The 13674-nt window shown below is 40.4% G+C and overlaps 1 protein-coding gene across 2 annotated transcripts in view; it reads left to right on the forward strand.

The window, feature by feature from the left end:
* The window catches only part of PPP3CA (protein phosphatase 3 catalytic subunit alpha), a 165098-nt gene that overhangs the window by 130975 nt on the left and 20449 nt on the right, over nt 1-13674 (forward strand). For both annotated transcript variants that reach the window (XM_088524015.1, XM_088524017.1), the window contains exons 7-9: nt 323-400; nt 2554-2648; nt 11352-11477. In XM_088524015.1, coding sequence (XP_088380141.1) covers nt 323-400; nt 2554-2648; nt 11352-11477 — 299 coding nt within the window. The remainder of the gene's footprint in view (nt 1-322; nt 401-2553; nt 2649-11351; nt 11478-13674) is intronic.

Below are 13674 nucleotides of genomic sequence, written 5' to 3' on the forward strand. Positions count from 1 at the left end.
ATGCTTTCTGTTTTTTATCTGCTGGAATCTGGAAGAAAGTTAACTAGTAGTGGGCAATAATACAGTAGATGGATGTTAGTGGCTGCGCGCCCCAGACTCGTGCTGTTAGCCATGGTCATGCTGCCCCGAGCCGAGGGGCTAGTGTACCTACCACGTAGGGCCAGCTGCGGATCATGGTTCTGAGCTGCCCTCGTGGGCCCTGCAGCTCTGCCTGTGCCAAGCCAGCTGCCGTGCTACATGTGGTTGAAATATTTGGAAAGCTGGAGTTACATGTGGTGCTTCTGATAATGCCATAACAGGTGCTTTTATTTTCCTCCAACAGTTACCCTGCTGTGTGTGAATTCCTACAGCACAATAACTTGTTATCTATACTTCGAGCCCACGAAGCCCAGGACGCTGGGTAAGTTCTGCGTGGCAAAGCAGAGGCAGTGCTAGCGATCAACGGCATGCCTTGTGTAGAATAAGGAATGAGCAACTCACTAAAAGGAACTGGGAAAGTTAAACTAAGTTGCAGCAGCTATCATTTTTATTAATGTTTTTAAATCATATCCAGTTACTCAGCTTTAGTGATTTATGTGGCATGAAATGACCAAAAGTGATTTGGATACCAAACGGACAAGGGGAAGCAAGTCCTGTCCAACAAAAGAGTTTTTACAAATGCCCCCAACACAGAAGTCTCATGTGCTGATTGCTGTGATTCTTGGGAAGTAATTTGGCTCATAAAGGATAGAACTGTCATCTCTTTAAGTCTGTCATACCTAACAAACTCTGAGCACACTGGTTTTATGGTTTATCAAGACAGCAAATTGTTGGAATTCAAAATGCTCAAGAATGATTTTAATAATGGACTGTCAGTAATAGGTATAAAGAGTTTTAGAGACTGTGTGTGAAGGTGATCCTGTGTGCAAAGGTGATCCAATTTTGATGATTGTCATGCAACTTTTTCCAGAGAAAAGCCAGCATTTAATGCCACTTTTTAAAAAGTATTTATTCATTGAAATGCACCACACTTGCGCGATTTTTACTGAAGGACTGTTATTTCAACAAATAGCTTTGCATATCTTCCTAAAGTGTTTACTTGGAGGCAGAAACTTTACCTAATCTGAACAGTAATAAAAGATAAAGTAATGAGATTGGTATTCAGTGTGCATATAAAAAGCTATTTTGAATATTTGAATTATAACATACTTAAAAACCGCAATGCAATTAAAAGCAAGCTACTAGTCTGCCCAAAATAACTGGTATGAAATACCCAAGGGTAATGAAATTTCAATTTTTTTTATCATATCGCTTTCCACAAAAAGAGTGAAAAGTAAAATTATGAAGAAGAGACTGTACAATAGGTTCAATGCAACTGTTGAGGCTAGCTGTCAAATTGTGCATTTTGTGGTAGCTGAAGACTAAAGAGGAGAATTTGGTGTTACTTGCCTTACGACAAAAGAACTTTCTGATTGGCTTCCGTGCAGTTACCTGCACATATTAACGCTTGATTTGTTACACTTCGCCCTGTTGGGCCAGCAAGCCTTGGATTCTTCATAAGGCAGCTAGGTTGGGCAGTGAAGATGTGCAGCTGGTTAACAAACTGGATGTGATTAGACGTAGCACTGAAATACTTGACCCTCTCTTTCTGCCTCACCTTCTCATACTTTTCCTACAAAAAAAGAGGGGAAAAAAAAAGTAAACCTTTTGTGTAAAGGCTGGATAATTACATTTGTATTTGGGCGCAGATAGAGTGATAAGGTTTTCAGATAAACAGTGAATTAGGGAGGAATTCCTGGGAAATATATCGCCTGTGAAACTCTGAAGAATCTGAATGAATCTATTTCATTTACTTGCTAGGGAAATTGTTCTACAATTTGGGTTTTTTTGTTGTTTATTCCTCCACAAACCTATCTGCAGAAGCAGCCTCCAGCCAAAGTATGGAGCCCAGAGAATTGAGCCCTTAGAGTCAGTGATTAATCTACTCTGAGAGGCCCCTGGAGGCTGGTTTTTCCCTGAAATGTGCACTATTTCTCTTCCTCCAGCTTCCTGTGCTGAAGCCTTAGCAGTCAGAAACTTGCATACTTGGTTCACTGATGCAAAAATGGCAATCAGTGTGAGCAGAGTACTTCTAGACTTGAGTACAAGTGAGCAAGTGGTGCAGCACAGAAGGCGGCCGGGGTTTGATCAGGTGTGACTTGTTACGGTACTAGGACCATGTGTTCACACTGCGTTTGCCAGCAATGAACCATTCTGCTAGTTACCAGTCCTAGGCGTGTGTAACAGGCAGCCCCCATCTCCCATGGCCTTGCTGCCCCTTGCGTGTGCAGAGAGCACCCACAGCTGGTAGGTCACGCAGCAGATGCGCTTGGCTTCTGAAGGAGTGGAGTGGTGGCTTGAGTCCCACCAGGTCCCTGCCACCTGCCTCCAGAGATGGACACTGAGAAAATGTGTGGCTAAGCTGCAGGTGGAGATGCCCCTCTGGGCATTTAGTAGGGTTTTTCTTTGCTGTATATTTGGTCAGTGACAAATGCACATACAACATTTTACTGTAATAACTTCTCTTTCCTCTAGGTATCGTATGTACAGGAAAAGCCAAACAACAGGCTTCCCTTCACTAATCACAATTTTTTCAGCACCAAACTATCTAGATGTATACAATAACAAAGGTAAGATGAAATTTCTGTTAGTGTATAGCAGACTGCACATCTTTGTACTCAACTGCATTACATAGATTTTTTTTCTCTCCTTTCTTTTCCCTTGTTTATTAGTGCATGCCCATTCCATTTATTACATATTACAAATCAATTTTATTACTGGCAGATGTATGCCTTTCAATATAACTGTAGGTTCTAACATGCCCTAGGATATTTCTGTCTGCAAGTTATTAAATACAGGAAACAAAACTGAGAACAGCTCTATTAGAGAAATGTTTTATGGAATTTTGTGATTGAGAACAGTTCCTTTAATTATTTGTCCCTTTGCTCTTTCCCAGTAAAATGCAGGGGGCTTTCTATGGGCAAGCACCAGCTAAGAAACCTGCTGATCATCAGTGGATGTGGTATAGAATCTGTATTGGCAGAGTTCCTTTATATTTTGCTTATTAGTCATTGAAAAACTATTTTGCAGGAAGCAAAATAACATGAACCAAAAAAAAAAAAAAAAAAGTACAAATGAGCAGTGATTGGTCATTCTGTACAATCTCACCTGAATACAGTGTGTGCAGATTCTTGAAGTTTATTGCGGCATTCACTGAGATGTTCTCTAATGAACTGGAAAAAAATCACGGTTCTAAAAATAAAACATTTTAATAAACCTGTCCTCCTATATGTTGAAATGAGCAGTAATCTTTACTTTCTTCTACTCCCAGTAAAGCTAAAGTAATTTGTGAACAACTGTGAGAAAAGACTGTTTTTTCCCTAGTGATAGTATTGAAAGTAGCGTCACTGAAAAGTGATCAATCTTTCTTGAGTGGAGACATATTTAATTTTGATACTTGCCTGCAGAGGAAGTAAGTGTTTTGCTGGAAACTTGCACGGAAGCTTCTTTGGGGGTCGTTTTATATTAGAAAACTTCTGATCTAAAAGCTGCTGTGCAGCAAACTGGGGAAAGAAATAGTTCAGTTAGATAACGGGCTCAGTACATGTTGATGTTTTCAAAATGCATATTAACTTGTCAAAAAAATTAGCAGAATTCTGCAAAAAAAATCTAAGCAGAATTGTTTCTGTAAGAGTAAATAATATAGGGGCTATGCTAGCAACACAAGAGCAGCATGAAACAAGGAATGTGTTAATTTTCTTGGCAACTCATTGCTCTTGATGGAAAAATGTGTTCAGTTTGAGTTAGCTGTTTGGGGTACAATGTGGGTCAATGAAATGTCTGTAAAGTGCCATGATTTAGAGCAGTACTTTAACATCTATTAATACAAAGCAGCAGTTCTGTGCACACAGAGCCAAAGGGTTAACAACAGAGGATTTTTGTTAGAAAAAAGGTACAATTCAATGGTGATTTATAAAATTCAAGATACCTTTCAACCCACAAAGTTCAGGCAGCGCACAGACCTGCCTTTCTGTTTTGGCTGTTTCAGAACAGCCACTTAACTTGTTTCGTGGTTCTCAGCTGTGAGAAATAGCCCTTAAACCTGGGGGACAGTCCCTTCTGCTGAAGGCTCTGCACTGGTTTGAGGGGTGCTGAGTCGGTGCCATGACAGTTGGAGTTAGCATGTGCTCTGAGGATACCTGGTCTGAGGGAGCTGAGGCAAATAAGCAGTGGTGTGAGATCAGCACCACTGGGCCTCTCTTTAAAATACCAGTTTATGAAAATGCAGAGGCTGACCTTTAGTGGCTTCAGAACATGTTTTTTTTCTGTTTAGTTTAACTAGCTCCTTTTCTTCTGTTTGGTGTTTTGATGCCGTGTTTCTTGAGACTGATAGCACTGGCTCTTGGCATTTCAAGTGTATCATGCATCTTTCACACTGCGCTGCTCCTGCGTCTGCAGCTCAGCAGCGATTGGCTGCTTGTTTCCCCGCTCAGGAAGAAAAACACCATCATCCTAAATCACTCAGAAGCTTGTTGGCTGCCTCGACTTGCAGCAGATAAATTGGAGCGCAGAGCTTTGGACTGATTGATTTCAGGAGGCGAAGGAAAGCTTGTCCATATTGAGATGTTACAGGAAAATTGTGCTAGCGCTGACTCATTAGGTGTTGGCCCACAATCTGAGTTAAAACTAAATCATTCAGGTCTTTTGGTTGCTATAGGTAAAAGTCCTTGGAAAGAGAGTTACTCTCTTGCTAGTAAGTGCCTTCCTTTTCTACTATACGTTTTTAGTATGCATCTGATTGCCACTCGGCTAATAAAATCACACTGCATAAATTCATGAGAGGCTGCATGTCCTAGTGAGGAGAGTAGTCTTCCAAGGTCATTTTTAAATGCATTGCTGTTTAAAAAAGCAGAAGGAAGCTAGGAATACTCATTTTCTGTACCAGTTTTTGTGCCTACTAAAGCAGCCATTTTTACTTCTGCAAAGCAGACTGGGCTTGGTAGCCAGCTTTGAGAAGGATTTATTCAGTCTCAGCTGTAGAAGAGTCCCTGGAATCAGGTATTTACTCAAAGAGCAGGAAAGAGGGAACTTCCCTAGAGAAAGAAGAGATTTGGCAGCAGTAGGTGAAGATAAGGGACCTAAACAAGTCCCCTTTCAGCATGTCTGCTGTTAATAATGCTCTTACAGACCCCTCGTGCATGCCGACACGCAGCACTGCACTGACATGTCAATCTCTCTTGGCTCCTCTCTGCTGGATTCTGGCACCACTGGCAATTTTCTGTATCCTTTTGGTTACTGTCCGTGGCATCTTGGTGGCTCTGCAAGTAACTCATCCAGCATGTGGCCCCTGGTCCTGCTGCAACCCCAGCCCGCTCAGCCGTGCCGCTGCAGGTGCCAAAGTCAGGCTCTTGGATTAGGAGGCTGGGGGCAGCGGGACTGTTCCCTCTTGTAATTAATGGAGATAGAGAGAGGCTATTTAAGGAGGTGATTTAAAGACTCAGCAACTGCCTGGACCTGGAGTTTGTCACCTTCCCAAGGCTGTTCTCCTTCCTTGCAGTTGCAAGGGCCCTCCCTATCCATCCTAGGGAATGGCACAGGTGAAGGACAGGGATTTATATGTGTACTTCTGCCAACTTCCCAAGTCCTCTTCAGCGTGGAGAGGCTTAAAAATACTCATGGAAGAAAATAAATGTTTAGGCTGTGGTGGTTACTGGCGGCTTTGAGATGGTGCAAGAGGCTCTCTCAATCCTGAAGTGCTGAGCAGGTCGCTTCAGTGTGTGCACCTCTCCGCAGGCCATTGGTTGCCCATCACCATGAGAAACTCTCTGCAGCAGCACAGCAGAAAGTGCCAAAATTACTGTATTCTGTGATATGCCTTGTACAATGTCTAAACTTTCATTCCAGTGTTTCAAATTTTAGTATATTTTGATGCTTTCATTAGGGCGTACTGTAATACTGCTCAGGCCACACCAGAAAATAAAGCAGGAAATTTTACAAGAGTGCTGCAGCGGCAGGCAATTTCATATGTGACTTACTGGCAATACTTCATATTTTAGTGTCTGACTGTCACTTCAGTGTGTTCATGCTTTGTGGCTGAGTGAACAATTTTAACTAGTTGTCTAAAGAGAGGCTATTATCTTTTGAACATTTTTAAAAGATTAAGGTTCACAGTGGTGAGATAACCACCAGAGAATCTGAAGTTATTGGAGAAAATAATGTGCTGTCTCCTCTAGCGTTCTTCCAAGTGCATGTGGTGCTGTGGAAAGGAAAAACAGCAAAGAAAATATGCACGGGGCTGAGGGATGTTAGAAGAATCCAAAGACACTGTACATTGGAACAGCTCATGGCAGATAAGCAATGGAGTGCTCAGAAAATACAAGCGTGTGGTGTACCATAGAAGCTCGTTAACAGAAATGCCTAATCCTAGCAGATTCAACAGGATAATTACTTTTGTGTTTGGAAGAAAACAAAGCTCAACATGCCTAGAAGGAAACTAAGCCAAGCGCATGTGTCTGCTACAAGGAGGATCTTTGAGAAATAATAGCACTTTCAGCGAAAGAAAAATGGCATAACCTTCTGTTTGCCCTATCAGTCTTCTTTTAACACTTTATCACTGTCTCTGTAGTGAGGCCTTCTCAGGGAAACAAAAGGTTTTAAAAAGCAGCTGTTACCGTATCTGGGCCATCTCATTGCCAAGACAGAGAGGTTTTGCTAGAAGTGATTTTTGTGGTGTGTTGATAAAATCCAGAGCACTCTTCCACTGTTTCTTTTGAAGACACAATAGTACATCTAAAATAAACATCCCCAGAATTCTTTAAAGGGTCGTTTTCCTACTGTAATTGGCAGTGCTTTTGTATTCTGTTATTTGCATCATTACCTTATAGAGTAAGTCATTTTTTCCTTTGATAACGTTTAAATTCCTTAAGCATTTTTACTAAGCCTTATCCCTGACCTGTGTCAGGCAGAAAAAAACACTGTGGTTACTTAGCAACTCTGCTGGAAGAGAGAGTGCTGTTCCCAACCCCACAGTTAATGCTCGAGTTAATTTGGCATTAAATCAGAAATTGAAATTCTTCATTACATGAGGAATTTGAAACCTTTCCCCAAGTACTGCTTTTGCTTTCTAAAATCAGGGTGAGCTTTCTGAAAATTTACATGTTAATCAGTTAACTATTTCATTCAAAATTATTTTGAGGTTGTTTTTCTGGAAGATGTACATGCTGAGGCTAGTATTTCAACCTTGCGCTTCCTCTCCCCTCCCCCAATGGAAATAGTAGTTCGTTTATACTGAAAAATTGCATGGCAATTCTTGAAATACATTATTTAATGTCTTGACGTCTTTCTGGACTATAGGTAACGTAGTTGATAATGGTCACCTTGTTAAAGGGCTTCATTGGGCTCCCAGTCAGGCAGGCGTGTGCAGAACTGTTTGAGGTGCCAGGGGGTTCCGAGCCCTCTGCTGAGCACTGGCAGATGCAGCACAGGAGTTATGGGTGGCCCCAATTTTTACCACTCTGTATTTCCTTCCTTAGATACTGATGTTAAATGCTTAAAGCTAAACAGAATGAATGCCCCTCGCCTGCTTCATTATACTGTTTCTTTTCATTCTAATGTCATTTCAGCATCTGATAGCTCAGTTTACTAGCATTAGAAAGAAGTATAATGTCATTTGGGATATCTGCACATCTTCACTTTACAAAACACTGGCTTCTAAAAACTCATTTCCAACAGTGAGTACCAAAATTAGGTTAAAATGTGTGTGGCTGTTAAGAATAATAAAATAAGATTCTTGCTCTGGTTGGTGATTACAGACTATAAAACTATGACTGGTGGTTTGGTCTGCTAGCGTTTATCTGACTATAGATTTGGAAAGTCAAGTATGGGGATTGCAGCCTGGAATAGTAAACAACGGATCTTGGAAACTTCTGAGAGATTCAGATTTTCTTGAGGTACTGGTTTCCTCATCAAAGGAATCATTTCAACTTCTCTGTGCTCTCAGGGAGATGCTGCATGGCCTGTGGCCCTGTATCCTTCCAAAGACTCCCACTCTTCTTGGGCAGCAAGGCATCACATTGACAGGGAACATGGAGTGAGGGAGAGGGGAAAACCCCAACTTCCCTCCAACAGAGCATAAAACAGCTATGACCAGGATAAACCAAGGTGCAGGAAAGCTTAGATAAACTGCTGAAATATCAGAGAAGCATTTTCTTCTTGACCAGTGCAGTTTGTTTTCCTCATCAAGCAATGTGCTTTTAGGCAGTAGTCAGAACTTGGTCCTTTAACCAAGAACAGGTATCAGCTGATTAGTTACCTAATAAAAATAGTGTGCATAGTATTTGTAAACTAGAAAGACCTTCAATTACAAATTCAGCAATGTATTTGTGAAATGGTAACTATGCCTTCCTTAATTTTTTTATGAGCAGGTTTATCTTTGAAGATTTCGGTCCTTTTTATTACATCATTCTCTTGTGCAGTGGTATTTTCTTTCAAGTAGCTCTTGGTTATGTGTGGGGGGCCTGTACAGGCCTCTTAAAGGAGAATAGTTCTTAAATGCTGTTTTTGGAAGCTGCTTTTGTAAAATATTCAAGTATGTAAATTAATAAGGTGGTGTGAATCTTTTTCAGATAATCTCAATTTACATTCCTTTAAAGAAAATGGGAAAACATTTATATTTAAAGTTTTCCAATTCTTCTCCTTAGGGGGTGCAGGCTTTTTGAGACCAGTTTTAAAAATTGTTGTGAAATGGTTAACTGAGTTTTTACAAAACTTAAAAACAAACTTGCTGGATGAATTGAAGAAACAACAGGAAAGGAAACTATCTCAACTCATTGTAATGTGATGAAACTAAAATACTCCATATACAGCTTTTTTTTAACTATGCAGCTACCAACTGTTTTGTTGTTGAATTTTGGCTCTGTATTAAAAAAAAAAAAAAAAAAAAAAGTCTTAATCTGCCTTAGGTAACTTGAGCCAAGCACTGATGGAAACGTTAAGACCACTGACACCAATTTTCTCATTTTTGCTAATAGCAGTATTTAGCCATTTCTTTTTTTATTGAAAAGCAAACGGGCAGCCAACTGTGCAGCTACAATGGACAAGGGTCAGCTGTGGTTTATTAAAACGAAGGCTGCCGGATTGGCACAAGATGATGTGGGTGTTAGCTAGTGCTTCGCTGTGGGCATCAAGCAACTCCCAGGTCACCTCCAGACTGCTGTTTGGCACAAAGTGGAAGGGATTTAGGAACCTCTTAAATTTTGGGGGAAGCAAAAATCAAGCATATGAAAAGAAAAATTCCTCTGATGGGCACCCTCTGATCAGTAGGAAAGGGACAAGTAATTAGAAGGAATTGTTCATCTCCAGGCAGTTCTTTAAGACACTGCGTTGATACGTAACTGTGACAAAATTGTACCGTGACACTTCCTGGCCAGCAGTGACTGTTCAGGAACCACTGGCTGCTGGAACAAAGCTTCTCACTGGGAAGGTACAATGGGGACTGCAGGATGAAGGGAGAAAATAAAGCATGATACGTCTTAAGTTCTGGATGCTTTTGACATAGAATCTCTGACATACTTTTACTGCTTATTGTTTCATCGCTTAAGAAGGTATTATCATGTGTATTGCTGCTTTTGATTGAATTTTATTTAACTAAAGCTGAGGAGGATCATTCCGAAGGTCACAAGTTACTAGATTTCCTCAGGGTGGTTATTCATGACTTGAAAAGGGCAAATTGAAACTTACTTAGTTATATACATGCCTTCCAATACATTAAGTATATTTCCTGAGTAAAAGTTATTTGATAACAGCTCGTCTACTGCTACAGAACTAGAATTGCATGTGCTACGAGATGGAATTATTAAAAGGAGAGCATATAAAAATAATGTAGTCTCTGTCACTGTTTGCAGGAGACTGAGCGTCTGAGCTGGGATTACATTCAGAGCTATGTATAAATGCAAACAGGGAGTTGACCAGTGAATGTCATCTAAAGTTCATCAAGCTGTTTTGAAAAAGGACTGAAAATCTACCCTTATTTTTAACATTAGAATTTTTTTAATGAAAATGTAAGCACCATCATTCCTTGCAGGGCGTGGAAACTTCAGCTCTGTTGACTGTCTCAATCCCATCTTGATCAAAGGTCTTGTCTACAGTCTCTACTAATTGCTTGGTCTTGTCTACAGTCTCTACTAATTGCTTTTTTCCAAACCTTTATGTCTCTGTGTTGGGGACAGTGAGAGGCTTTTGTTTTAGGTAGTCATCAGAAAATTACCTTTTTTTCTCGATGAGTGAAAAAATATTTGCTCCTCTATTTCATAAATATTTTGATAGTTTGTCTAGGCTTTTTGTAGTTATTTCATCTGCTATATTTTCAGTATTATTTCTCAGTATTAGTACTTTGTCCATCAACCAAATCACTACTTTCTTTTTCTCTCTGCCTTCACTGCCTTCCTTCTCACTCCTTTCAGTTAGACCCAAACCATAGTCATCCTTTCCCTCTTTCAGCTTTCTTTTGTTGAACTGCACTGAGCCTCCATACAATGATGGTCTGTTCTGGCAACAAATGGCTGCTGCTTATTGCTATGCTTTATAATACCTTTGTTCTGTTCATTTTAAGCTGTTTTTCCAAAATCAATCAAATCCTATTTCAGATAAACACCAGAAGTTCATTAGCACAATTTAGCACTGAAGTTGCCCAGGTGCTTTAAAAAGCATATATTTATTTATGGCATAAATATCTGTTTGTCTCCCCTTTAGCAGATGTAGTAGTATTTTTGTTTATTTTGAGGACTGTGACAAGAATGACATAAATTTTAAATGGTGCAAGATAAATCCTGTTATTATGCACTCACACTAAAGGGAGCAGGGACTAGTGTGTGTAGAATTGAATAACGTGACAGAAAAGTATCATCAGCTCTACATGACTATGAATGAATGATGTTGAAAAATTCATTCAAACTCAAAGGAATAAACACTTTTTTTCTGCTATCTCCACCCCGTGATCATGAGGCACTCAGCTGAGTGTGTGAAATGAAATGCATGGCTGTGGATAGCATGCCTTGTTCCCCTCTGGTGGGGGATCCCAGAGGCCATGTGCCTGTCTACTCGGACAGGTATCGATTCACTTCTCAGCACATCTCAGCACCAGGGGAAGCTGCTGGCGCAGCCTCTGGAGCACAGGCAGCTTGTGACCTCCCTGGGGCTGCCTGCTGTTACAACTCACGGTCAAGTGGTCCTGCTGCGTCAGGTGGCTGGCAGCCTCAGTGGCTGCTGCTGGGCTGGGAGCCAGTCACACGTGTGTAGCTGACAGCTTGTTGTTTTCTTTTCTTTCTCCCTTTTAGCTGCAGTATTGAAATATGAGAACAATGTTATGAATATCAGACAGTTCAACTGCTCCCCTCATCCATACTGGCTTCCCAATTTCATGGATGTGTTTACCTGGTCCTTGCCATTCGTGGGTGAGAAAGGTATGTAAATTTGCTTTGCTCATAGAAATTACAGGGTGGTTTGTTAGTTGCTCTGTACATGGCCCAGCTTATCTGAAATGACAAGAATAATTTGAAGGCAGATAACTTGTTTTAGAGGATAAAACTGAAGAAACAGGCCTTAGAGAGGACAAGCAATTACAACACCTCCCATATCCCTCTTTCGAGGAAATGATATCACTGTTTCTGCTGTGGAAATAGGTTTATGACATTGCCAGCCAGAGATGAAACATCCTGAATAAAATTCTTGTGATTTGTTCATTTATAAGCTCTTTGGTATTCTCTTGCATGTTGTTTACTGCCTGAAGAACATCCTATAAGACTTTGGTACATGAAGGTTATGTCCTTATCCAACTGTCTCAGTTAGATGATGCTGCATTGTTACAGGTGTGGCGAGGCCCTAGATAGCCCTTAGTAGCATTAGGGTGATGGCAGGAGGGAAAAACCTGCCCCTTGGCCCCTTCTTTGCCCAGAGCTTATGGTGCCTCATTCCTAGTGAGCAGAAGCTAATGAGTGCAACCAATGTCTTCCTGCATCATGAAGCTCTTGATGCTGCCTGAAAACAAGGCTGTACTAGGAATGGCAAGCGCACAAGAGGTAGGAAAGCCCCATGGTCTACCATATTCAATACATACATAGTGGCAAGCTGTTAAAACCTCAAGTCATCTTTTTTAAGGCTTGAGATGAAACTTGCTTTGATCCATCCATTGTAGCATATTGTTGTAACCGCAATTACTGCTAGAAAACTATAACAAGTTCTTAAAAGCTGCTTAGAATAATAGTTCTCTCTTAGTAGGCAACTAAAAGTACAGCCAGCTGTGATTCTTACCTGTAGTCAGCTTTGTTTTCAGTTACTCCTTCCTACTAGGAAAGATGCTAGAAGAAATATGAGGTCACTGGGAACAAAACAGGTAGACAATAAAAAAATAGATTAACAGAGAATAGGCAGCTGTTTCCACTAATGGAGATGTTGCATAATCCAGGGTGATGCAGCTTGTACATTTGTAAAGCAGGTAACATGTTTTCATTTTCTTAGGCCTAGATATTTTTAGGATGAGTGTGCTCTCTGAGCATGGCTCTGAATGATAGTTTCCAGGGATTTCCCACAGAGATTGTTCTCAGGAGAGAGCCTCAGGAGAGGCTGTAGACCACACAGTAAGATTTAAGCAAACTTCTGCGACCATGAATGCTTCTGTTTTTCACTCCCTTATGACTTCCCAGTGGTCACTCTTGACAATAGCTTGGAAATTTTTAAGCCACAGAAGGGGGGGAAAAAGGAGGTGAAATCCATGTTTTCCCTTTCTCTGCGAAATAAATCTCATGAGAATAAGAATTGGTGCTCTATACGGCTTTTTATTTATTTCTTTTTTTATAGATTTTTGCCCTCAAAGGCCATCCAAGGTAGGAAGCTGTTAGTTACACTGGTCATTGGTAGTGTGGAAATTCTTTCCCCTAATACCGTTATAGGAAAATATTAAATCCTTCACTAATTTAGAAAAAACGTAATTTTGTCCCAACCACTTAATTTGCCAAACCATCATTTTGGTCACAGAAGATTTTAACCACCACTTGTTTATAAAATTTAAACTTTCAGCCTGTGTAGCTGCTGCAAGTTTAGATGTGCTTGGTAACCCTTTTAATGATACTTATTACATGTAGATGTAGTGAAGTTTTTAATCTGTCTGCTAATGATTTCACATTTTTTACCTCATAACTTTGACTTTATTGAACTCTAAATGCCACTTTCTTGGTTGTGATTTTGGAGGGGGAGTTGCCTGTACTTGCACTGTGTGCTGTCCAATTAGTTTCCCACTGTTGCCTTTTTCAAAAAGGGCTGGTGCCAGTTCAGGTGCAGCTTGAGGCCAAGCCTTCAGTGCACAAGTTGTACAGTAACCAAGCTGTACATATTATAAGCATAACTAAAATGACATTTCTAGCCATATTATTTGTCCTGGAATTAGGGGACACTACCAATTTATAGTCACCTCAGAAGAATTAAGCTTTTGCTAAATTCAAAGTACAATATGCAAAACCTCAGAATAAATGAAGTTATTTTTGTGATCCCTTTTAAAACTTTTTCAGTGGGAATATCAGTCCTTTGATTTACTACATAAGGAATTCAAATGTTGCAGCAACGCGGCACGAAGTGGAGAGTGGTCAATTCTGTTCACCACTTCTT

Source organism: Tinamus guttatus, unplaced genomic scaffold, assembly GCF_059628265.1.
Source record: "Tinamus guttatus ecotype Peru unplaced genomic scaffold, ASM5962826v1 Tinamus_guttatus_pri_ptg000202l, whole genome shotgun sequence".
Lineage (NCBI taxonomy): Eukaryota > Metazoa > Chordata > Aves > Tinamiformes > Tinamidae > Tinamus > Tinamus guttatus.